The sequence below is a fragment of the Streptopelia decaocto genome (assembly GCF_964273445.1).
Source record: "Streptopelia decaocto genome assembly, chromosome: 14".
Classification (NCBI taxonomy): Eukaryota; Metazoa; Chordata; class Aves; order Columbiformes; family Columbidae; genus Streptopelia; species Streptopelia decaocto.
This window is the reverse complement of record NC_138669.1, coordinates 1,424,242-1,450,717: the sequence shown is the minus strand read 5'-3', so window position 1 is coordinate 1,450,717 and position 26,476 is coordinate 1,424,242. Positions and strand designations below refer to the sequence as shown.

Here is a 26,476-nt window from a genome sequence, read left to right as displayed (position 1 = left end):
CAGGCTGCGGCACTTAAAACTTGATTCATTCATTGGACTTTGGACACTCCGGTCACATAGTGCAGAATTATATCCATCCTGCATCCACTAATCAGAATGTGTGACTCGTGTCCAGGAGCTCGCGATGAGTCACCACCAATTAAGCAACTGTGCCTGTGTATTTAAATACCTGATTTTGTAAAGTTGGCAAGATGAGAAAGGGAAGTTTTCAACAATAGATGTCACTTTGTCATCTCGCCACCGTAGCGGCTGCGCGCAGTGGCGGCTCCAGCGGCACACGAGGGCTGTCCCGGCACCGGGCGGTCACCGCGGGGCGGAGCAGCCTGGGGACGAGGCGACTTCCCAGACCCACGGGGGGCTCAGGAGACTCCGTTCCCGGGCGATGGCCGGACAGGGCGGGCTCTTCATGTCTTCATGACCCGTGTGCCGTTTATCCCGAGCCGCCTCCCCGGGCTCTGTCCAGCTCCACCTCCTTCCGCGCTTCCCTGCCGCCGCCAGCACACGCGGCCCCGAATCTCCGTGGGCTGGGGTCCCGCCCCGGGCGGAGCCCTGGAAAGCCCGTGGGGGAAGCGGAGGCGGCAGCGGCCTCGTTCTCCCCGCCCGCTTCCTCCCGGCCCTTCCTACGGCCCGGCGGGCTCGAGGAGACCGCTGAGGCGCCGGCGGGAACGACCCTGCTGCCCCAGCCGCCGTGCCGGGCCCTGTGCTCCCCAGCTCCCGCCTCCGGGCCGGCGCAGCGCAACGGCGGCGCTAGGACCCTGCGCCGGCCCGCCACGGCGGCGGCTCCTCCCGCCCCCGGAGCCACCGCTGCCGTGACGTCAGCGCGCCCCGTGACGCCGTTTCCAGGTTCCGCTCGGGAGACCGCACCTCCCCGCCCTTCCCGTCGTGCCCCGCGCCTCGCTCCGGCCGCGCCTACATTTCCCAGCAGCCCTCGCGGGCGGACACCGCCCGCCGGCGCGGCGCGGCGCCGCGGGGCACGCCGGGAGCTGTATGCGGCGCGGGGGCGGCCGCGGCGGGGCGGGGCGGCGGGCGGGGTGCGGGGAGTCCTGCGAGCGGCGGCGGCGCACCGGGCGCTGCCGGTGGGCTGACGGTCTGCGGGGGGAGCGGGCACCGGTGCTTACGGCCGTCCTCGCCTCACAGCGCGGCCTCGGCGGCCCGGCCCGGCGCAGCCATGTCGGGGCTCCTGGGGAAGCTGTTCGGGACGGGCGCCGGGAAGGGCGCCGGGAAGGGCCCGTCCCCGCAGGACGCGATCCAGAAGCTCCGCGAAACCGAGGACTTGCTCAGCAAGAAGCAGGACTTCCTGGAGAAGAAGATCGAGGAGGAGCTGGCGGCCGCCCGCAAGCACGGCACCAAGAACAAGCGCGGTGAGCGGCCGGGCCGGGCCCGGGCAACAGGTCGGGGGGGCGGGCCGGCCTGCGGGCGCTGCCCTGGGTGCAGCTCGGACAGCGAGGTGCCGCTGCGGTCTGTAGTTTACTGCGTTTATTCTCTCCTGCCTCCCGCCTGGGGGCCGTGGCGGCCCCTCCGCAGGGCCCGCGGCCGCTCCCGGGTCGCACCGGCCCGGCCTCCCCGCCGGGCGCACCCGGAGCTCGGGGCTGGAACGCGGCTGCCGCGTCACGCCCGCGTGACGCCGATGTCACCGCTGCTCCGCGCTTCGGTTCCGGCTGCGGGTCCTTTCGGGGACAGGTCGGGAACGCGTGGCGAAGCAGGAGCGGGGAGTTGCTGGTCGTGGCCGGGAGGAGCTGGAGGAGCCGCGCCCTGGCGGCGCTAAGGCCCGGCTTTACTGCTGGCTGTTTGTTCTTCTAACAAACACAACTCTTTACCAAGACTCTACTTAATTTGGGGATTTAGCCTGGCTTTACTGCTGGTTTTTTATGTCTTCTAACAAACACAACTCTTTACCAAGACCCTGCTTAATATGAGGATTTAGTTAGGTATATTTTCATTGTTGTTAGGGTATCCTAAAGCTATAGGTAGCTTAGATATTAGAGACTGGTGTTCACCAGGTGGAACCGGGCCCTTCTGGGGAGGTCTAATTATGTATTTGCAGGCAGTGCTGGATATTGATGAATATCAGCCTGAAGGGAAGAAGTTGTCAGGGTGTGTATCTGGGTGCTCTGAGGAGCTTCTTGCTTGTTTTATGGCGGTCATTAAAAGTGGCGTTTTCAGGAAAGTGTAACTTAGATTTTTGTGTTGACGTTGCCCATTCTGTGCTGGGTTCCAGCAGAAGGGCAGAGCTTGAAGCAGGAGGTGCAGAGCTGCTGATACACAACCGCCGGTCAAGTAGCAGGGGTTAATTTACGGTAACTACCAATAACAGTTTCTGCTTCACGTCACTACTTTAGTCAGCATTTTAAGGCTCCTTTCAAAGCTCAGAGCAGTTTGCTGCACCAGGGCTTCCCGGTCACGCTGTGTTTGAGTGACGGTGCGAATGGAGCGAGCTCAGGGTGCCCGGTGGCTTCGTGGCTTCACTAAGTTAGTTTCGAAATCAAATTTATTACAACAGTTTTAATAAGCCTGAGTTTCCAGCCTTCCTCTTCTGCAGTTTCTGCATTCTCTGCGTTATGCTGGTCCTCTTTAACTTCTCCTGAACTTCTCTTTGTGCCACCTGGTTGCCCAAGTCCTTGTCTCGCTCTGTTGTAACACCAGCTCTGTGCGTGCTGCCCGTCCGTGTGTCTGGGGCGCTTCGCGTAGTGGAGAGATTGAATTTCTCTGGAGGTGGAGGAAGGAGAAAAACCTGCCCATTCACTGCCCGGATTCTGGGTCACGCTAATTGAGGTCTCACAGAAGGACAAGATCCTGATGAGTAATTAGGGAGCTGTGGAAAGGAGAAGGGCTGGGGATGGTTTTCTTTTTTTCCAGAGGATTTCTGAAACTAAAAGGCCAACTTTTACTCCTGGGCTGTGAGGAAAGGCAGCTGGTCACCTGCTCGCTGGCTGGGCAGTGGGTTCCCCTGGGGACAGACTGGTGGACTGCTCGTTTATTCTGGGTTCAACATGTCGGTCATCAGCTGAGCTCCAACAAATTGCATTGTTTTGTATGCAGTTGTTTGGATTTTTCCCCCTCTGACTTCCGGCTGGTTTATAATTCAGAAATTATGTATTTTTGATGCAAATCACAGTCTTTTTAATGGAAATACTTCGATATAGTTGAATGTCTTAAGTAAAACTGAACAAAAGGTAGGGATTCAGTTTCTTTAAAGCGTTGGATCAAATTTTTAAAAAGGCAGCTTTAAGAATCCTGAAGCTTTCTTAGTTCTCCAGGACTGAAGGTTTTCCCTCTGAGGATTTCTGTGTGTCGCTGTGTTCAGAGAAGCGTCCTGCGGGCGGGTTGTCCTGCTCAGCGGGCAGAAGAACAAACGCGTCTGCAGCAGAGGGAGCTCACCTGGAACATCACGGCCGCCCTGGGAAAGCTGGCGTGATGTGGCTTTCTCAGAGGAAGGACGAGCGTCTGGCGCGCTCAGGGGACAAAAGGAGACGGTCTCTACTCCCCAGCACACTGGGCGATTGTTTCGGTGCCAAGCGAGCGGGGTTTCTAAAGGCTCATTGACCCCTTCCCGCAGCACAGAAACTTGCAGGCCTCTGGTTCTTGTGCCGGCCCCAAGCACATGCAGGTTTGGCTCACTATTTGGCAGCCCCATCGCCCCCCAAGGCTCACTATTTGGCAGCCCCATCGCCCCCCAAGGCTCACTATTTGGCAGCCCCATCGCCCCCCAAGGCTCACTATTTGGCAGCCCCATCGCCCCCCAAGGCTCACTATTTGGCAGCCCCATCGCCCCCCAAGGCTCACTATTTGGCAGCCCCATCGCCCCCCAAGGCTCACTATTTGGCCTCTGAGTATCAGGCTCTTTGCAGAAGCCGCTGCGAGAGTCTGGCCCAGGGATCTTGTAACCTCATGCAGCTTTTTGTTCCAAGATAAGGAAATTATCGCACTCTTGGAAAGCTTAAACCAGCTGTTTCTAGACAAATAAATGTGCTGCTGATCTCTGTAGCACCAGGTTGTGGGCAATTCTGGCTACGTTAGAGAATAAATGCTTTAAACTTAATATACAGTTACAGGTCCTGCAGAAGCAGTTCCACAGTAATTAAAGCTGGCTATTAAATGACATTGCCTGCCTGTGTAATTACTGTCTTGGGAGCAGAAAAGGCATAATGAAGGGTGTGGGTCCTGAGGGCCGTCCCCTGCACGCTGCCCAATGTGACCGCAGTTCTCACAAAGAGCAAGGATGCACCGGCTTCAAACGCACAGCCCTTGCTGGCATGTGCATCAATTAACGTGACGCTAGAGAATCTATTTTTAGCCTGCTGTCTCTTTTTCACACTTATTGCAAATTCTGGAACAAATGTTTTGTTTGTTTGTGGGTTGTGGATTTTGTTTTTGAGAAAAAGAGCCCCTGTCATTCCCTACAGATCAAGTATTCAGAGCTTCGACTTCGATAAAAACTTAATAAAAATATATTACTCTGGCAGTACCTGAGGTTTCAGTCGGTATTTATGCAGATGGTAAAGACTGTTGTGCGGGAATAAAGTATCAGAGCTGCTCATCAGTTTGCAGAAATCGGTGTCTAAATAGGAGAGTAGAGATGAAGCAGCTGTGGATGGGCACAGAATCGCCCCCTCGGCTCGGTTCCTCGGGCAGGTACCGCTGCTCTCTGAGGTTTGTGAACTGTGATAGCAGCGTGTGGGAAACGTGCAGGCCCGTTATTTGCTGTTGCTGTTCCTGCATTTTAAGCAGGGGTCTGTCTCTCCCCCCTGCCCGGCTGGGTGACCCCTGGGCCCCTCTGCAGAGCTCAGTGTGGTTTTGGCTCTAGACAGACCTTGACTGCAGAAGTCCCTTGTGACCTCGGAGCTGTGGGTGTTGATGGGCTGTGCTCCTCCAGAAACACCTGAGAACTGAGGAACCGGTCCCGAGAGGCAGAAAATCAACTGAACAGTAACGGTCTTATACAAACAAATGCGATTTTAAGTATTTCAAATGAAGTTGGATGCAGAGACGTGATCACTTAGTGATCTATAGAGCACAGGAGGTCGGCAGTGGATCCCACGTCTCTGCCGAGCTCTGGGAAGGGCAGGTGTGCAGCAACCAGCGTTATCCCAGGTGTGTTTGCACTGGACACAGGGGGGGTCTGTGGGAGGGGAGCCGATAATTGCAACAAGTTCAACCCTGAATGTGAAGTTTAAATCCTCTTCTGTGCAGGGAGGAGCATAGGGAATTAATTGCCAAAACTTGCAGGATGAAATGGATGCGGGTGACCTAAATTAACTTGGTGTTTTCTTATTTTTACAGCTTAATAAAGTCTTCTACACTAAAAGATAGTTAAACAAGGAAACACACATGAAAATAAATTGCAGGGAGTTGTGATCATCTCATTTGAGGCACTGAATACCTTGTTCTGCATTCCTTAGTGCTTCCACCTGCAAAAAATTGCAGTCCTTGTGTAAGGTTTTCTTTGTTGCAGAAACTCATTAATCACTCTGATGTTAATCGACCTGCACTAAATATTTATGCTGAACTGTCCAGGCACAGCAGCTTTATGCGTGACCCTGTGCTTATTCCCGGGGCTGTCCATCAGTCCCTGTTCCTCTTAGGCTACTGAAACAGGCATTTCTACCAGTGGCTCTTCAGGTGGGTACAGGCGGGAATTGGGGACAAAACTTTGTCCTTGTATTGGCCTTAATGGAGAGAGCGGAAAATATAGATACCAGCCATGGCCACTTGGCCCTCACAAACCCATTTTAAGTTTTCACTTGAAACAAGGCAAGTTTTAAGCCTAGCATGTTTATGCTCCTGTTCCTAGGCAAGATCTCGTTTACAAAGTTTGGTGTCTGAGCGGCTTGTTTTAAATGTGCATGAGCATGAAATGGAGGTAAACTGTAGCTGTGCTTGGAGAAAGCTGTACGTAAATTGTAGTACTTTACTTTGGTTTGTGTGACGGTTATGAAATCTCTGGTTTTGCCAATGATTCTTCATGATGTGCCAAATCCTCAATTAAGAATGTCCTGTCACTGTCTGATGCTTTTCCAGCATCTGTTGCTCTATAAACACAGCCTATTAACAGTTTTATCTTTCTGAGTAAGAAAACTTTATATATCCTTAATTAAACCATTAGCGCAAAATTAACCAGACTAAATATACCAGTAATGTGTTGCTCATCAATTTATGATCTGGCGTAAAGCTGGAATGTTTCAGATGGTATTTGTGCTGGATTCTGCAGAGCAAACACTGCCCTTCGTGTTACACAAAAGCCTGGCCCTGTTCCCACTCCTGGCAAACGAGAATGGATGTTGGACCGACCCCAGGATGGGGAGATTTACTGGTGGGTTGGGCTGAAAGTCAGCAAAGGGGCTCGATTTGGAGCTTTGTCCTTGTACTGGGACGGTCGAGGTGGTCTGTGCTTTTGTGGTTTTGATCAGTTCTAAATAAGCCTGTGCTGCTTTGCGTGCCTGGCAGCCTTAGCTGGACCTTCAGAAAGTACTTTTTAAATTCTCTAATATGTTAGTGTAATTTGAAAGTAATCAAATACAGCACGTTCATAACCAGTTGTAGAACTGAGGGTACATGCAGGGCTTCTGGACACCAGGGTGTTATCTCGAAGGAAGGTCAAGATGCCATCTGACAAAATGCATGGGGTGCCTGCAGGCTTAATCTGCTTTAGGAGATGAATGACTTTGCTTGTATTGCAGGAACATACTCATCATGTCACAAAGTTATCACCGCGCTAGCAGGGGAGATGAGGGAAGCTTGTCTGCTGTCGGGATCTCCTACTCCGTGTCGCACCCACCCCAAATCTGCTGTGGAATTGTAAACAGGGCTGCAAAGTTTTGAAATAACATCTGAAAGATTAAAACCCTTTATTGGTCGCCTTTCGTGGTGCTCGTGACTGATCTGTCGGGAGGTCCAGGGTGTTCGTTTTTAGCGGAGCCTGTGTCATGTTAACGTTTTCCTGTTCTTTACAGATATCAGAGCACTGAAGAAATGGAGTGTGCGGGTGGCTGAGATCAGAAACCACGAGCAGGGCTGTTAGGGCAGCAGCTTTCTGTTTTTAGAGTAGGTGGTTGTAGTACATGACCAGGTCTGTCATGCAGGGGACACGTCTGTTCATATCAGGAGGGGCAGCAGGAATTCCCTAAAGAGAAGCTCTGGTTGTGTGTTTGATACCCGATGTTTGTTCAAGCGCCGCAGTGCTCAGAGCTTGCTAGGTTTTGCCCACGCCGCAGCTTCTACCAAAACTTTTACCATGTACAGGCAAGATTATCTATAAACCCAGTTTGTGCTCAGTGCTGGTGTTTTGGGAACACGTCCATCACTCTGTTGTCTGTCCAGGTGTCTTGAGGAGAACCGGTGGTTGTCACCAGGTGGGTGCGTGGCTGTTCTGGGCACAAATCTCACAAATCCTGCTCTTTTCTTTGTTGTTCAGCTGCTCTTCAGGCCCTAAAGCGTAAGAAGAGGTATGAGAAGCAGCTTGCGCAGATCGATGGCACGTTGTCAACCATCGAATTCCAGAGGGAAGCCCTTGAGAATGCCAACACTAACACTGAAGTGCTCAAGAATATGGGTTATGCTGCTAAAGCTATGAAAGCTGCTCATGACAACATGTAAGTCGTTCCCTTCTGCGTCTTTCTGTAGGAGCTTTAGTTTGTGATTTGGTTGATCTGCTCAATGCCAGGTGGTTTGTAACAAAAGGTAGAGCTGCAGTTGCAAGGTCTTCCTTTCAAAGGCTGTAACTTAAACCGAAATACTAGATATATGGTCATATTGAACAAAATACACATCTATGGGTGCTTTCTCAGTTTGACATAATTTTATATGGCACAAAAGCTGCTGCCTTTGTCTGTCAGAAAACCAGCACCAGTGTAGCCTAAAGCAAAGGGGAGGGTGCAGCAGTCCCAGATCCGCCTGGTGGCAGCAAGAATTTTAAGCCTCAAGGGGAGGCTTAAATGTCTTTCTGTGCAGCAGAATGGGTGTACGTAGCAATAATATAGCATTGTGGGAATGGTGTACTTGCTCCAAAAGCAAGTATTGTAGATGGAATGTGATAATGCTGGATCAGGGAACAGAACAAATTATTATTAATAGCGGTAATGCAGAACACAGCCCCTTCATATGAAGTGTCTGTAAATAACTGCTGTGAGCTAAGCTTTTAAGAAAAACATAAAAAATACGTGCATAATCCTGTTGAGACTGGGGATAAAATTCAGGCTTGCATGCAATATATGTTTTGGGAAAGGACCTTGTAAAATGTCACGGTGGTGTGGCATTGCTACAAAACGAGGGAAATACAGTCATAAGGGCTGATTGGGAGAGTGCCTAATTATATTGAACTCTTTGCTTTCTTCTACAGGGATATTGATAAAGTAGATGAATTGATGCAGGACATTGCAGAACAGCAGGAGCTGGCCGATGAGATTTCAACAGCCATCTCAAAGCCAGTAGGATTTGGGGAAGAATTTGATGAGGTATGCTTTAAATCCGGCTCTGTTTATAGCACGGAATTATTTATGTTGGAAGAGACCCCTGAGATCATAGAGTTTGGCCATTAACCCAACGCTGCCAAGTCCACCACTAAACCATGTCCCTAAGTGCCACGTCTACACATCTTTTGAACACCTCCAGGGGTGGTGACTGATCGGAGGTGTTCAAATCTGCATATTGTGTGTGTCTGGTGTAGTACTTGGGGTGTAAAATCTCTCGTAGAACCTGTTCCTGGCTGTTGTGCCCGTGCAGGCAGCTGCTCTGACCCGGCTTCATGCTGGGAATGGTCTGGATGGCCTGATCTGAGAATGAACTCAGATGAAGATTCGGACTCCCCATCTCCTCAATTTGATCCTATGCGTTGAAGCGATTTTCTTTAATAATATGACCAGCTAAATCTGCTTGCCAGTAAATACAACTTAGTTTATTCTTTTTGCTTTCTGTTTTCCTTCTTTAAAAAACTAGGATGAACTCATGGCAGAACTAGAGGAACTAGAACAAGAAGAACTAGACAAAAACTTGCTGGAAATAAGTGGTCCCGAGACAGTACCACTACCAAATGTGCCCTCAATATCAATACCGTCAAAGCCAGGTATGTGTGGACCTTTACCAGAAACATCTTGGATTGTTAAAAGTATGTGTATCTGACTGCAGACTCCTCCGATGTGAGGGATCCGGCTGCAGGCAGTGCAGGTGTTTTCTTGAAATTGCTGCAGGAATCACAAGTTACATCTCGTGCCGTTTCTCCGGGGGGATAACCTGCCTTTCCTAAGGAGGATGAGAATGAATAGCAATCACAGGAACAGTTATTATCCGTTCTAACACTACCAGTTTATCTACAGCACAGATGACGCTCAGAGTGGAGACGGGGGGTAAGGAAACCAGTTGTGATCTTGACAAACATACCAAGGCTGTGAAAGGGAGTGCAGAGTAAATGAGCTCTGGGAATTAATCCCAGGCTGGTTCAGATACTCAGGTTGAACCACAACGCTTCCTTGCTGCTTTTTTGTTTAATTTGATCCTTGCCTTTCTGGCTTTTGGGAGGAACAAACCCCAAAGTCCCCACTTTGGGGGCAGCCGTTGCCTGCTCTGAGGTTTGCACGTACTCACGCCAGTCAGTACCAAACCGAGGGTCAGCCCAGTCTTAGAGCACATACATCTAGAAAATTATAGTTAGTGTGGTGAACGTGGAGAACCGGCACGAAATATTTGCAATTACACAGTTCTAAGTTGCTGTTAAATCTGAGCTGATCGCTCTTCCGTGAACTGGAAGTGATACCTCATGAAATAGAGTTCAGAAAGGATACAATTGGCACGCATTAATGCGATATGAAGCTTTACCAGCCTATTTTGCCGAATCTACCTTCACGTGTTATGAATAAATTGTGGAATTTGCTGATCTATTTCATGTGCTTACTTAGGAAAAAAAGGCTTGAAAAACCAGGGGATGAAAATAACCCAAATTGGTCGGTGTATCTGTAGTTATTTTGCTGCCTTTCCAGGCATGACAGGACGTGAGAAGCAGCAGGCGCTGCGGAACACGGAGCTGCTGCCTTAGTGACCTTAGTGACTGCTGCGGAGTTCAGGCCTTGTCCATTGTATTCTTTTACTTTGACAAAATTGGTTTGTTTTCCTAGTTGTGTTTTGCTGGGTGGAATTGCTGCCAGGTGCTCTGAGAGGAGAGCGACTTGTATCCATATAACTTAAATCTGCAGCTTTATCTAGATATAGATCCAACAGCAGGAGAAACAGTTTAAATAAACATGTGCATTACCTTTTTATGTCCTGGCTGCTTTAATGAGGTTTGTCCTCTAAATATTCCTTGGGTAATAGACATTAAAGCATACTGACTTGGACCCAAACATGCTTTTTGCATTATCTTAGGTAGTAGTGACTGTGTGCTAGTAAGAGGCATTGTAATTGTGCACACATTTGAGTAACTCTGCAGCATAACACTTATGTAGACATAAAATTCCTAAAAGAATAAAAATAATAAAGACATCAAACTTTTTTAGTAGTAAAAACTGTTGGTATAAAACTCAGTGTCTTGTAGGTTTTATATTAAGGTTCTTTTGGGCAGAAATTAGAATTCCATCAATGTATTTTAACGGTGTGCTGCTTTTTATTCAAGCAGCGCTGGCCCTGAGATGAGCGTGGGGGAAGTGTGGGGTCCTGGAGCGCTGCTGCCTGCGCCTTTAGCTTGGGGGGTTTTTTCCCCTGAATTATTTTTCACTTAAAATTGACTTAATATACACTGGGATTAAAAGTTTACTTGTGGTCATCATGGGCCAGACTTTCAGAGAGTTCACTTACCTGACGGCGCAGGTACCTCCCTGATGTGCCTTTTGAAGTCAGTAACGTCTCTTCTGCGGTAGAACTGACTCTTATTTACCTCCCGGAAATGAGGGTGAGCTTTCCTGCTTTTCCAGTTCTCACGACTGTCTGGATTTCGGCTTAACTAGTCCGAATGAGAAATGTTTTGCAGTTGCCTGTCAGCTGAATTAATGTCAGAAGAAATTCAGGCAAAAGCTGTTTCTGTTTAACAGAGCCTGGAAGAGCTTAATTTAGGAAAACACATTCCGAACTTGTACAAATGATGGGTCTTGAGTGTGACTTAATGCTGACTCAGCTCTCTCTTGCGTAAATGCTTCATTTGGAATGACACAAACCATTTTGAGCAGGAATTATCTGCCTTTTCTCCCCCCCCCACCCCGTTCTGAACCGAAAGCGCTGCCTGAGGAAATGACGTCTTTTCTTGGTGTTTTCCAAAATTACTGCAGCTATTTCTGGCCTAAAAGCCTTTTTGCTGAGTTGACAGTTTCCATCTCCAGAAACTGGACTCGTGGTGTTAGGACAGAGCAGCGTTTGCTGCCCTGGCAGGACCAGCGGTGACAGTGGGTGACACGTCTGCTGTGTCACGTCCCCATCGCCAGCGGGTGAACACACGCGAGCTCGGTTGTGGCGCTTCGAGAACTTCAAAATGGAATAAGGAATGATTTTATTCTTTTAATAGAGGCACAACTATGACACTGGAGAGTCCAGACTGGAAACCCAAAACTCAGGGTTGCTGCTTGGGGGTTTGGTGAGGATGGAAGGTGATACACGCTGCTGGTGCACACGGCTTAACCTCCCGGTGTGTTTGTCTCTTCACACGTAACGTGGAAATATCAGGAGTTTATCCCGTTCTGGCTTTTTCTGAAGACACCGGTTCCTTAATTCAGAAAGATCTTGTCTATTTGTTATTGGCACGTGGTGCTTCATTTCTTGGTTGGGCCGGCGGCACAGAGGCTTCTCTCCCGCAAACAACTGGGACAAGATTCTGTCAAGTTTCCCACTCATTTGTTTTCTTTTAATATTTTGCAGCCAAGAAGAAAGAGGAGGAAGAGGATGACGACATGAAAGAGCTGGAAGCTTGGGCAGGAACCATGTAACCGCAGCACAACTGGCTGAAAAGAGACTTTGATTACATATTCTGGGTGCAAATGTGTTGTGTTGAGGAGAAACCATAAGCAAAATGTCTTTATCTTTAATTTTAACCCAAAGCAGTGGGAAGCGCGTTGCTGTTTTCTGCATAGCATGGTCTGCACAAAGTAAGGAAGGGGAGCAGGGGAATTGCCTGCGGTTGAATACGGTTGGATTTCTGTAAAAAGGTATTTGCAAAATCAAACATTCAGCTTTTGGACTGTGCTGCTGCCACTGCTGGATCTTCATCTGCAAAACTTTGGGCCATATTGATTGAAATAAGCTGGGAAAAAAAACAACACTCTGTAATTTTAAGTCAGTTTTAGTGTGTTTAGAAGTCTTGTAAGGCATTTAAAACCAGGAAAAGTCGTAAGCCACCATTGGCTTCTTATTGTCTTTAGGTGCGAGAATGCTTTAGGTTTTTAGTTCTTTGCAAGTTGTATTTATACCCTCGATGCTGTGTGGCCAGCCTTGTGTCTGTCACTGCGACAACCCAGTCACTGTTCCCGTTTAATTGGTGATGATTTGCGACGGACAAACACCATCTTGGAAGTCGGGAAGATTCAAATTTCAGTTGTACATTTTTCTACCTAGCACTACAATGTTTATTGCTTTTTTGTGATAATTGATAACCCATTCAGATACATGCACACAATTATTTTAATTAAGAAACTACTATGGATTGCACTGTATTAAATATCTCGATTAATTTTCATCTGTGGCTACTGTTGTCAGTTCTTTGTGATGTTTTAAGTAATCTGACTATAATTTACAAGCAGTTTGGCCTCTTTCTGCGTGAGTGCCACACTTTTTAAAGCCAGCTGAACTTTGACCCTACGACTGTGGCTTAGATGTATAAAACTTCACCCTTAGCTGAGCAAATTGCTGGAGCGCTGCTACTTTTAAGCTGTTTCCTTATTACAATACTATTCTGGACCACTGTGTCAAAATCTCCACACAAAGGAGAAACCAAAACGGATGTAATAGTAGAAGCAGCAAGTTTGGGGCAGAGCTGGGGGCCTTGGCTTTGTATTTTTTGTGCCAGACTTGCAGACTTGCCCTGGGCCGCAGGGCGCTGGTGCCGCACCGCAGGCCGGGCCGCTGCTCCCTCCCCGGAGGAGCGGGAGTCCCAGCTCGGCACAGTGCTGCTTCATATCAAATCAACCTTTAGCGTCGGTGGATCTTTACATTCCCCACCGTGCAAACCCATCAGATGCTCCTGTGATGCTGCAGCTCTTCCGTTCCCAGGCTCGACTCCTGTGGCACTTCACCTCCCGGGTCCCGAGGCCACCTCAATCATCCTGCACGTTCCCGGTGCCAGGTGGGCGTTTAACAACGCGGGGTGGGCTGGAGAGCCCCTTGTCACTGCCTGCCCACGGGGACTGTCCCCAGGCAGCCTGTCCTGGGGGGTGCCCCGGGGATGCTGGGGCCCCAGGGAGCACCAGGGGGTTCACCTGAGGGCACCCCAGCCTGTGGCAGCCCTTGGGTTACTCGGGCAGTGCCTCTTCATCCCTGAAGCTGCTGCCACTCTCTCTCTAAATCCTTCGCAGATGTATATTTAAATCTCGACCCTTTCATTAAAAGCCATGAGCTTATTGAAGCCTCTGAATGCAGCGCATTTATGAAATTAGCCCGCATGTAAGAATGAGTTTCTTCTCACTTGAGAGGTGTAATACTGCTAATCGATACAATAGATTAAACCCTTTTATTATGGCTCTGCTGAGAGGATCTGGAGTTTGACATTTGTATGCTGTGCTCCACACTCCTTTCTCCCCTGCTAGTTATTTTTATCATTATTTTGGTTTTTATGACAAAATTGCTCTCTGCTCATCTGGAAAGCTCTTCCCCCCTCTAAATCCTGCTCGCGTTCAGCTTGTGCTCAGCCTGGTGGCAAATAAAAGAGCTCTCTTGACTTAATTTTCTAACATCAAGGTCCATTAAATCAAAGTGATGCTTTCCAGAACTTGTGGCTCTCAGCAGCCCATCTCCACCCCCCTCGCTTGGCTCCAGACGCTCCAGCGCTGCTGGACGTCCGAGCAGAGCTGGCAGGATTTTGAGGCCGCATTTTAGGGCATTATCGGAGGATCCCCCTCATCTTGCCTGCGCTATGGGAACCTGGCGATGTCCTCCTACATGTCATCTTGGAGCTGTGGCCAAGAGCATCCCCTTGCTGGCTGGCCGGGGGTGCGAAGGAGGGTGGTTGGCTGGGTCTGGGGCAGCTCGTGTCACCCTCCTGCTGCTCTGGGGTTTCTCCTGCTCTTTGCTGTTTGCCTGCACTGTGCTCCTGTTCTTGTTCCCTGCCACGCCAGCGGGGTGCAGTTCCCGTGTGACCAGCTCAGTCCGTGTGACGTGAGGAGGTTTTGTCAGGGGGTCTGAGGAGCGGGCGGGAGGGACGGGACACGCAGGACCACGCAGCTCAGACAGGTCTTCCCCATGCACGGTGAGCTCTCCAAACGCAGCTGCCCGCGCCACTGCGGGCCCTGGCTGGGGACAGCCACCCCAGGCACGGGGGAGAAGGCGGCTTTGGGGTTATATGGGACTGTCAGGGCTCTTTGGGATCCTGAGTAGGCAGCACCCTGGCTTGAAGATCCCAAACGTCCCAGGCACCAGGAGGTTTAGGCTGGACTATCAAGCACAGAGGTCCTGCTGCCTTGGCCTGGCCTGTCCTCTCTGCTGTGTTTGCACACAAATGCACGCACACATGTGCGCACACGCGTCCCCCTTCTCCAGGCAGCCCCAGCCTGCGGCAGAGCCCCTGCAAACCTGGTTTGCAAGTTGTACTGTGGCGAGCAAGAGGAGACCAGCTAAAGCCATCCATGCAATATCCAGTTTGAACACTTGGAGGCAAAACTGCATTTCTGGACAGCCGATGTGCTGCGCGGCCGCTGGCTCCTGCTCCGGCAGGGCTGCGGGCACGGCGGGGCTGCTGCGGCCCTCCCGGCTCTTCCCTTGGGATTTTGGGGGAGGCGCTAACCCCTCGGTCTGGGAGCAGGGCCGGGGTGCTGCCCCAGGGCGCTGTCCCTCTGCAGTGGGTCGTAGGTTTAGGTGATGGTTGGACTCCGTGATCTTAAGGGTCTCTTCCAACCAAAAGGATTCTGTGAATCCTCTTTTTAGCTTGGAGAAGAGGAGACTGAGGGCTGACTCATTCATGGGGATCAATATGGAAAGGGGGAGTGTCAGGAGGATGGAGCCAGGCTCTTCTCGGTGACAACCAGTGACAGGACGAGGGGCAATGGGTGCAAACCGGAACATAGGAGGTTCCACTTAAATTTGAGAAGAAACTTGTTCCCGGTGAGGGTGGCAGAGCCTGGCCCAGGCTGCCCAGGGTGGTTGTGGAGTCTCCTTCTGTGCAGACATTCCAACCCGCCTGGACACCTTCCTGTGTAACCTCAGCTGGGTGTTCCTGCTCCATGGGGGGATTGACCTGGATGGGCTTTCCAGGGCCCTTCAACCCCTGACACTCTGTCATTCTGTGATTCCCTGTGGCGTGGGCAGCAGGGCCCCCTGTCCGCTGCTCTGCCCCTGCTGGGTCCCCGCTGCCGGGAGGGGCTCTGGGGGTGCTGGGGATGCTGCTGAGGACACGCTGCCATTGTCACCCCCAGCACAAACACTGCGCTGGCCTGTTGGCCAGATATCCCCCTGTTCCAGAAAGCATCTCCTAACAAAGTTTGCAACTGTAAAACAATTTCTGTGCCTCTTTGCTGAACTGTGTTAGACTTCTGTAAATTAGAGACTGGTGCTTTAGTGCTGGTGAGGGGTCACTGACTGCCAACTGTTAATGAAAACAATTTGTTTTCTGCTTTAAAATTCATCTCCCTCTTTCCCCGAGGGTGAAGCCCGGACCACAAAAGCTCCAGTTCCCTTTTCCCATGGCTCGGCTGCTTTTCTGACACAGCCAGCTGGACCCTTCCCCCCCAGCCCCGGCCGAGGCCAGCGCTGGGGGGGTGCTGTGGGTGCCCAGAGGCAGCAGAGTTGCTCCTCAGCGTATTTTGGGGAGACACAGCAGTGGAAAGGCTCGTCCAGGAGGGATTACCAGCAGAGGGCAATGCCGGGATGGATTCCAGCTCTGTGCAGCTCAGCAGGGGTGAAACCAGAGCTGGTCCAGCGTGGGAGGAGGAAGGCGGTGGATGCTGGGACTGCAGTCCCCCCGGCCCTTTCAAACCGCCTCAGCCCCGGCAATGTTGCCCTGAGCAGGCAGGAGGGCTCCTTGTTCCTTGGCAAGCGGCTCGTTGCACCCCAGCGCCTCCCCGTCCCCCCAGTGCAGGATGGGGGCGATGACCGGGAGCTGCCGCCCTGCCGGGCAGCGCCGCTGGGGCAGCTCCAGGGAAGCGGCAGCGGGATCAGGGTGTCCCAGACCAGAGTGACCGAATCCTGGACGATGTGTGTTTTGACTGTCCTCAAAGATCAGGGCTTGGGCTTTGCTGCTGACCCATTCCCCTGAGGACACGGCAGAGCATTTGGGAAGAAGAACAGGGAGGAACGTTGTCTTTGGCTTTGCGAGGCTGCAAGCATCTTAGCTGGGCTTGTGCACCTGTGTCATTGGGAGGTACAAGAGCATCCTTCTAGCACACAGCAACAGCAGCTCAACATGAGCCCAGGTGGCCAAGAAGGCCACCAGCACCCTGGCTGGTACCAGCACCGGTGTGGCCAGCAGGCCCAGGGCAGTGACCATCTCTGTACTGGGCACTGGGGAGGCCAAACCTCGTATCCTGGGGTCAGTTTTGGGCCCCTCACACCAAGACAGGCCTTGAGGTGCTGGAGCGAGTGGAGAGAAGGGAACGGAGCTGGTGAGGGGCTGGAGCACAAGTGTGATGGGAGCGGCTGAGGGACCTGGGGGTTCAGCTGGAGAACAGGAGCTGAGGGGAGACCTTCTGATCTCTGACCTGCCTGAAAGGAGCCTGGAGCCAGTGCTGCCCTGTGGCGCAGGCTCTTGTGAAGCACAACAGCCATCTCGGACAGGGACGGCTGGTGCCGTGGTGGCATCCCCCCGGCAGCACGTCCTTCTGCTGTCATTGGCATTTCTTCACTCAATTAATGCTCCCAGACCTTCCTCTCCTTCACCTCTGCTGGAAGATGAGAACATGGAAATTCACCATATGGTTTCTTGATGGCATGTTGCTGTAAGCGGAGCCATTACAGATGCAAATGAACAATTTAAAGCAGTGAATGTGAAACCCAAAGGCAACGGGACACTCTTTACTTCTGTGACACTTGTACTTTGGCAGAGGCTTGTGCAGCCGTGTGCCCCAGGTGACGGGTTTGGCAGGGGAGGACCAAACTCTCAGCGGGGTTGGGATGCTGGGCCTGGAGGCACCACTGGCCAGGGATAAATCACCTCGTACTGGCTCAGGTGCAGCACTGGAGGCAGTAAATGCTGTGCTGAGCATCTGCAAAAATGGGGTCCCGGCTCCTGTGAGAGGAGCACGTCTGCTGCGCATCCCCCAGGACCTGTTGTGGTGATGGAGCTGTTCCCTCTGGGCACCTTCAAGGTGTCCCGGCGCTGGGGCTGTTGTGTGCAAGAGGGGAGAAGGAGGGATTGCTGGGCTGATGGTTACTGCTGGGCTGGCAGTTGTGGCTGAGCTGGGGCCATCTGCAGCCCCACGGGACACGTAACCATTATTTCTGTTGTCCCAAATGGCTCCTCGGCCAGGTTTGGCAGCCCCATGGAAGGCAGCAGTGCCTGCCCACCCTTGTCCTTCCTGGGTCTGCTCCTCCCTGGCTGCAGAGGTGCAGAACACAAGCATTTGCTATGATGTTCACAGGGGCCTGCTGGCATTTTTGGGCACAGGAAGGAAACGGAGACCTCCGAGCCCCAGGTCAGAGGGTGCAGAGACAGGGTTTCATGCCCATTGCCCTCTGTGCAAGGAGAGCAGGAGCACCCAGGACATTTTCTTCCCAACTTTTGCCCTAACAGCCTCCTGCCCGCAGGCACGAGCTGAGGAGCAAGTGCTAAAGCTTTGCAGCAGGACACATGTTCCCTGCAGGAAACGCTGACACGTGTCCCGCAGACCGAGGAGCTGCTTGTGAGGATGTGTGGTGGGGGGCAGGGGGGGAGCCATCTGTCACTGCTTTCTGATTAACGCTGGGTTTGATGTGATAATTAAATCTGACTTTTGCATTAATTTTTTGCTAATTATTTACAAAAATGTTTTGGGTAACTCTCATCATGTTGTGCAAAAGCACTATCCAGCTGGTGGGCTCATCAGCACGCTTGGCCATGGGGACAAAGCTGCCATGGAGCCGGTGCCTCCAGGGCCACCACCCACATCAGCGGGGGATTTTTGGGGTGCTCCACATCCCCCAGTGCTGCGCTGCGGGGTCACGGCTGGTTCTGGGGTTGGCAGCGGTTGTCCTACATCCCAGCTGACCTGGGGCCAGGTGCTGGGAGAAGGAGGACACATGGGGCATCCATGCCCTTGGTGAGGGTGCAGGAGGGGCCTGGGGTGCACGCTGGGTCTGCCCCAGGCAGTTTGGGGCTGGGGGCAAGGAGAGGGACAGCAGCACAGCTGCTGCTCTGCTGGATTCTGATGAAGGACCCAATTTTGAGCATCCATTGGCGAGCACGAGGGGCTGCTCCCACCAAAATTTCCTGGCTCTGACTGTGCCAGTGGGACCTCCAGAGACTCACCCTCCTGAACAGTCAAACCTGTGAGCGTGTTTGGTGTTGTCACTGAGTGCCGTGGCCTGGTTGCTCATGCAGGTGGCTCCGATGGCCACACAGATCTCTGTGCCCGGGGGCAGCTGCTCAGGGGTGCTCACACCCAGAGAGAACAGCAGCCTTGTGGGTCGGGAGGAAAACAGTGCTGGAAGTGAGGGGGTTTGTGCAATGCCAGCCCCCCAGAGGCTGAGAGAGTTGGGGTGTTCAGCCTGGAGAAGAGAAGCTCCAGGGAAACCTTATTGAAGCCTTTCTGTACTTGAAAGGGATCTATGAGAAAGATGGGGACAGACTTTTTAGCAAGGTCTGTTGTGACAGAACAATGGGTGATGGTTTTAAACTAAAAGAGGGAGATTCAGGCTGGACATGAGGAAGAAATTGTTTACACTGAGGGTGGTGAGAGCCTGGCCCAGGTTGGCCAGAGAGGTAGTGGATGAACCATCCCTGGAGACATCCCAGGCCAGGCTGGACGGGGCTCTGAGCACCCTGAGCTGGTGACGATGTCCCTGTCATGGCAGGGGGGCACTGGGGGGCTGGGACAGTCCCTTCCAAACCATTCTATTGACCCTGTGACTCTATGACTCTGGAGCTGGGTGGGACTGAGCTGCAGAGGTGGGTGCTGGGGGGCAGGCAGGGGGAGCAGGAGCTGCCCAGGGGTGGGGGGTGTCCCAAACCCAGCTGCTGGGTGCAGGACAGCGTGCACGAGCAGCAGGTTTTGTCTGAGGCAAAGGGAAGGTTTTCTTTTTGTTGTGCTTATCCCCATGGAGGTGGCAATGGTTGCTCAGTGTTCACGCCGAGCTGACGTCTGGTCCAGCACAGCTCACAGCAAAGCTGCATTCAGGCTGTGCAGCCTGTGCCTGGGGCACAGGGGTTGCCATGAGTGGCTGGATCCTTTTTGGAGATCGCTCTGCACCCCAGCAGGCGGCACCGATGGGCAGAGCTGGGCCAGCACTTGAATCGTGGAGCTAAAATCCCAGCACTTGAATGGGAAAGACCTGCCCAGCTCAGTTCATGGGAAATCTGGAGTGAGCTGGTGGTGTGGTGAAGCTGGGGTCCCTGGGGGGCTGGAGCAAAGCCGGGGTCCCCTGGGTCCTGTGGCAAAGCTGGTCCCCAGGGTGCCGCTGCAGAGCTGCGAGAACAGGGACCTTCTTTCCCAGGGTGGCTGCTGTGGTGTCACCCACTGCCCGGTGCAGGGGAGTGTTTGCACCCCCAGTTCTGGGTGTGACCCCCACCCCACGCTGTTGTCGCTCCAGGCCAGCACGTCCCAGTGCAGCCAAAGGCAACCGCAGGGCTCAGCGGGGCTGCAACGGGGCAGGACCTGTGCCCAAGCATCCCTGTCCCCGCTGCGGGACCTCGGCTGTGGTTCTGTCCCCAGGGTTGTTAATTCTCTGACCAGGTCATTGTATCCTGCCCAGCGCAGGAGCATCTTTGTCCCTCTGTGGCCGGTGCTGGGCTGGCACAGAGGTGGGGAGCGCTGCTGGGGCCATCGCAGACGTGAAGTCCTGTCAGGAAAAGATGAGCCCGTTGCAAGATGAGCCGTGAGCGGGGAGCAGCGAGATCTGGGGACCGCAGTGCCCTAGCTTGAGCCCCAGCACACCCCAGCCAGTGCTTTTCATTTGGCAGCTCCACGAGGGCTAAAATGGCTCATCTCCATCAAAAATAGCGCTTTTTATGCAGCCAGGCAACTGAATATTTCACGTACATCATCCGCAGCATCTTCACCCTGCCCAAACCCTGCTGCAGCGCGGACCCAGGGGAGCGGCTCTGGGCACCGGGCTGGATGCGCAGAGCCGGGAGTGACGGATGGACGGGCGCCCGCCAGGAGGGTGGCGGCGGAAGAGAAAGCTGATTTCAATCGACTGCTTAATGACTTCATAAAGTCAGGGACTTGTTGGCAGCGCCTGGCAGTTCATTTTTAACAGCAGAACTCCAGTGCTCAGCCCCAACGCCAGCTGCCTTGGAAATTCAAAACTCAATAAGCAGCTCTGGGGCTGAGAATAAGCTCAGTTTGAATCAAATCGCGCTCTTCCCTGGACCCCATCCATGCTCTGAGTGCTAAATCCTTGCTACCCCTGAGTCCTGATGGAGGAATCGTGCCCTTCCACAGGGTATTAATCACAATCTGGGACCTAGATTAACCTGGCATCCGACAGAGCCGGGGACAAATGGTGTCTGCTGTTTGACCTGCACATGGCATCGATTTTCTTTCTGCATTTCCGTGCCTTTACACCCTGTTCCCCGCAGCGTGGGGCAGCGGCTGCTGCTGTCTCAGCCTCAGTTATTCCCTCCCCAGCCTTGGTTATCCCTCCCCAGCCTTGTGTCCTGTCCCCCCAGACCAGATGGATCATTTCTCTCCTTGCTTATCTATGGCACAGGTCTTGAAACTCTTGTAACAGAATTTAATCTTTTTCAAGCCCCACGGTGTTGCTTGGTGAAAAGCTGGTGTTACCACTAATCTTTCAGATCTCTGCTCATTTAATTATCTTACTCCACTCTCGTCCCCCAGCTCTCTAGCCCTTGATCCGCAATTCGTGGTGGCTTCTTAGTGTGGGCAGAAGAGCTGAACCTGCAGCTTGGCTTCATCTCCAGCTGTACACCCAGACTTTATGGTCTCATTTGAAATCTTCACCTTAAATACCTTTAAAGGCTCCCCTCAATCTGCCCATGACCCACTCCCCACCTTTCTGGGTGTCCCTCCTTGTGATCCGTCCCTGATCTCGCACCCCACAAAGCATCACGGCTTCCCCGGAGGTGACGCGCTCTGCTGGCGAGGTCCAGAAAAACCGGGATAAAGCTGTAATAAGGGCATCCTGGTTTTCGCTAACTTTATAACACTTATGGTCACACGTGCAAAAAGTGTTTCTGTATTTAATCAGCTCACTGCCAGGAGCCCGATGGTGACGGGCTGCGTTGTTCCAGCACCTCGGGCTCACGGTCATGGAAACGTGGGGTTAGAGCCGGCGAGGAGCTGGCCGCAGAAGAGAAGTCTCTCCAGCACAGCGGTGTGTGGTAATACATACTAATTAAGACAAATGTAATTACCCAGACTGCAAGTCATGCTGAACAAATTGGAACCAAAACATGGCAAACATGAAGGGAGAGGGAAAACAGGCTCACGGCTTTGGAAAACAGAGTCGGTGACTCTCCCAGAGCCCACCCAGGGCACAGGGACGGCTTCTCAGCTCCCGCCACTGTCAGAGTCACTGCTGAGAAAAACAGAAAAAATACCAAAGAGGCACAGAAAAATAAAAAAGAATCAAGAAAGTGGAGTGACAAATGAACCAAATGTTTCCCAGGTCCTTTGCAAGGAGCAAATCCACGTTCTTATTAACTGTGAGACCCCTGTGTTTCCTCAGAGGCCGCAGTGGGGACAGTGCTGCCTGTGCTGGGGACACCGGCTGCTCCCGGGGTGTCCGTGCGGGCTCGGCGGGGAGGTTGGAGCGATTCTGCCACCAGACCCTGTCACAGGCTGCACCTCGCGCCCCGGCTCGTTGTCCCGCCGCGGACGGACGGACGGACTCCACGGAACCGCTGCTCTCCCGGGCCAGTCACCGCAGGAGGTGAATGCGGGCTGCACTGTAAGTTCACCGTCTTTATGCATAGCCATAAACTAATGAAGGAAAGCCGAGCTCTTTGTGAAAGTCGTGATCTGGATCACTTTAGACCTCAGGCTGTAATTTTTATTAGGCTTTAATTTTTGTCAGATCATCTGATTTTTAGCAGATAAATCAGGCTTTAATTTTTATCAGAAAAGAACTGCTGGTGAAAGCTTGATGGGTGGTAGTGGGGATGGTGGGACTGAGCTGCTGAGGTGTCCCTTGGGGATGTGACCGTGACCGACATGGTGCGTGGGGATGCGTGGGTGCTCCTGCAGCAGCGTGGCCGAGCTCGGTGCCCTGCCTGGGCATCCAGGAGCGGGCTGGGTCCCCGGTGGGTGTCTCACTTCATTCCCTGGCTTGGACAAGCTGCTGTTGGTCTGCAGCCCGTTCTGGTGCCAGCGTCCTGAACCAGAGGCCTGCAGGGAGGAGAAGGGGTTGTGCGAAAACGAGCTTCAATGAAACCTTTCCACGCTCGCTATAAATGTCAGGAAGAGACGCTGAACATTTCTTGCTCCCCTGGAAATGCCAAAAGAGGCTTTTGAGCGTGGAGCTGAGAATGAGCAAACCGACTGGAGAAGGGGATGTTGCCCAGAAAAGGACATTGCTCAGAGATGGACGTTGCCCGTTGAAGCGGGTAGGACCGTGCATTCCTGCCCGCTCACGCCGTGAGAAAACGCTGGAGCCTGTGTGACCCTCCGTAGGGACTCGATGGGGCTCCCTGTGGCTGGGACCCCCCTGGCCCAGCTGTACATGGCAGAAGCGGGGGCTGCACTCACTGTCCTGTAGTCTCCACTCACAGAGGGTGTTTGCGAGGGGATGTTAGAAAGCAGATTAATGAGCAAGAAATTAAAAAATAAGCCAATGAAAATCTGCACAGTAAGTGGAGCTGCTGTCAGATGGTGCTCCCGAGGGAGATAATCTATCTTCCCCTTAATTTCTTAGTAAATCCATTATGATTAATGTTATTACAGAAGAAACACTATTATTACAAATACATTGATGATGGTAGAACTGCAGAACTAATAACGCTGGGTATTACTTAACTAATTAGCTGCTGTTTTCAATAGGACTGTTATTCAGATGCATTAATCTGAGCTCTACATTGCTTTGTTCTCTGGGCTGGCTTTGCTGCAAGGAGATGGAATGACAAACACCTCCTCTTGGCCAAAAGCCATCTTCCTGTGGCACTGTCATTCAGCTGAGCTGCCTGTTGGTCGGTGGCACCTGTGGCAGCCCTGGGAGCTGGTGGTGGAGTCTCGTAGTGTTAGAGTCCAGCAGCAACGCAAGGAGGAGGTGGAACCAGGACCTGGCACCTCCAGGTGGTCCTCAGCCCCGCGGGGCTGCCCACGCAGGGGACCCGAGAGGCCACCACAGCCCACAGAGACCTTGGCCAAGTTGTAATGGAGCTGGGGAATGCGCTCATCCCTCCTTGCAGCCTCATGGCTTCGAGGCTCCTCTGAAGGATTTTCCAACACCTTTTTTTGCTTCTTTTCCCACCTGCTGCAGAAATGCAGTTTCTCCTTAGCTGGGGGTTTGATTTGCCGATTGCTGGTTGGCACTTCCACACCAGGAAATCCTGATTGAGCATTGAGCTTCACCGAAAGAGTGGTGCTTAGTGGACAAAATAGGTCTGAACAGGAGCTGGAAGGAAACAGGTGGGTTGAAAGTGCTCAACATGCTGATGCTGCACAGGTCACCAGGACCTTGGAGACCATTTTTGTACCTTGGGGAAGCCATGTCCTGTTGTCAGGTGGACCTGGCAGCTGTGAGAAGCCTTAATATAATAGTTATTCAGTGCATCCTATTTCCAAACAGAGCAAAGGCCAGGTGGGGTGAGGCGGTCACCTGTGCATCAGGAAGGGTCTCAGCCAGTCCACGCCACTGTCGCACCAACAGTCGTGTCCTGCTCAGCATCATCGGGCAACTTCTCAGCAATTTCTGCGTATGGTAGTTGGTCTGACAGGGGTCTGCTGGGGCCTGGAAGGCAAACAAGACCTGTGTTGTTAGGCAGGGAGGCTGGACACGTGGCTCAGGGGCTGCGTTAGGCTGGAGAGGACGGTTGCTGGCACCATGTCAGCTCTGCCAGCGCTGCCCCTGCTCCCCGGGGACCGGGCCCTTCCTCTGCAGAGCATCGCTGGCCCCGGCGATGGAGCGGGCTCTTCCCCTCCTCCATCGCCCTCCTTCTCCTGACACAAACCCATCCTGACGCTGCCAGAGGGCTCCTTCCAGTGCTTTCAAATTAACAGCTACTTAAAATTCAAATGCAAATAAATTTTTAATTTCCTTAATTAAAATTATTTCCCTGTTAGATCTGAAGAACGGGATTCAAAGAACAGAGGTTACATGATGTGACTGGCTATGTCACAGGGGACCAAGGCGCTGGTGAGCAGAGCAAGAGCCTGGGAGTGGTGGGACCATGTCCCATGTGTTTGGGGAGATGTAGCAAGCTGGATCTCAGCATCCTCATGTAGTCAGCACAGGACACACATGGACCTGCTGCAGAGGGGCCAGAGGAGCCCCAGAAATGATCCAAGGCTGGAACAGCTGTGCTGGGAGGACAGGCTGAGAGAGCTGGGGTGTTCAGCTGGGGAGAAGGCTCCAGGGAGACCTTAGTGTGGACTTTGGTACTTAAAAGGGGCCAATAAGAAAGATGGGGACAGACTTTTCAGCAGGGTTGGTTGCGATAGGACAAGGGGTGATGGTTTTAAGCTAAAGGAGGGAGATTCAGGCTGGACATGAGGAAGAAATTGTTGCCCTGAGGGTGGTGAGAGCCTGGCCCAGGTTGGCCAGAGAGGTGGTGGCTGAACCATCCCTGGAGACATCCCAGGCCAGGCTGGACGGGGCTCTGAGCACCCTGAGCTGGTGACAATGTCCCTGTCATGGCAGGGGGGGCACTGGATGAACTTTGAAGGTCCCTTCAACACAAACTGTTCTGTGATTCTATGATCCCTCACACCTGCAGTAAGTAAAATTCACTCAAGCGGCCACTTAAAATATCACAGCAGCCCCTGGTTTTGCAAAGGTTGAAGATGATGGATTGCTCTCCTGGCCTCCCCTACAGCCCCAAGCAAGGCCCAGGGGGCTGGGGGGGTTGAAGCACTAAGGGAGCTGATCTGCTCTCACTTGCTCTGTGGGGTCAGGGTCTGGGGTGCTGAGCTGTGTGTGAACATGGAGTAAGATCCTCCCAGAGCCCCTGCAGCCCAAGGGCAGACAAGGTGAGCTGCCTCCCGGGTGCTGCTTCGCCCTGAAATGCCTCTGCACCAAAATAACTGTTCTTCTGTTTTGCAGGCTGGGTTTCTCAGCTTGGCTGTTGTCTGGTGAGTTGTAAGGAACCCATGTGTTGACGCTCTGGTGCACGCGTGACTGTGGAAAAAAAAGGGAAAACCTACAATGACGCGTTTAATCAGCTCTGGCTGCCCATGCACACCCCAGTGCCTGGACGCATGGACAGAAGGTGCTGAGGTGAAGAGACAGATTATATCTGCTCTGATCTGACTAAAACACTATTGAATGAAAGCACAAACGCTTGAACTTGGAATCTCTGAAACATCCCTGCTGCTCTGTCTGCGTGTCTCCCATCTGCTCCCAGTCCTGCCTGAACATTGTACTGTCTTTGCAAGCTTTTAATGTATTTATATAAATGAATAATAATTTACCCATTAAAATGCTGCAGATCAATGAGTTATTCTTGAAGGAGGTGAAGAGCCCTGCATATACAGCTTCGGAGAATTTATTAGCTTGTGTATTTGCACCTCTCGCAGCATGCTTGTTAGATGCTGTACATGAAATGATTTATACAGATCACTGCCACTTGAACCAGTACAGCCTAGAATAATTCAAAAGCAATTGCATAAATCATTTATTAATGATTACTGAAGTATTTATGCAGCGAAAGGGTGCCTTCATTTGAATTGCTGGCCTTCTTTTGCCAGCGTTTGCTGCATCGACAAAACATTTTGGAGTGTGGAATGCATCTCGCTAACACGATGGGCTGGCTGCAGGGGAGGCCAGAGCTCTGCAGCCCCGCTCTGCCTGGCGGGTTTGGGATAAAGCGTCTCCCTGCAGCCCCTGGCCTGAGCACAGCGTGTCTACACGCTGCCTCAAATAACGAGCAGGTATCCTAATTAATCCTCATTTCCAGCAGCAGCCGAAATGAGCTCCGCGATGAGCACAACGCCATTTGATGCAGATGAACTGTGCTTTGGTGGGAATTCAATTACACAATTTTTCCTCGCTGAACATAATGCATTTTGATGATACAGTAGTTTCAGTGCTAATGAGATGCATTTTAACT

General features: G+C 52.3%; 1 protein-coding gene across 1 annotated transcript; it reads left to right on the top strand.

Annotated features, from left to right (window-relative positions):
- Positions 1–1,013: 1,013 nt before the first annotated feature.
- Positions 1,014–12,643, top strand: CHMP4B (charged multivesicular body protein 4B). Its single transcript, XM_082065733.1, has 5 exons — positions 1,014–1,361; positions 7,412–7,589; positions 8,336–8,450; positions 8,932–9,058; positions 11,830–12,643. Exons 1-5 carry the CDS (start codon positions 1,169–1,171, stop codon positions 11,895–11,897), a joined length of 681 nt encoding a protein of 226 aa, XP_081921859.1. The 5' UTR covers positions 1,014–1,168; the 3' UTR covers positions 11,898–12,643.
- The last annotated feature ends 13,833 nt before the right edge of the window (positions 12,644–26,476 follow it).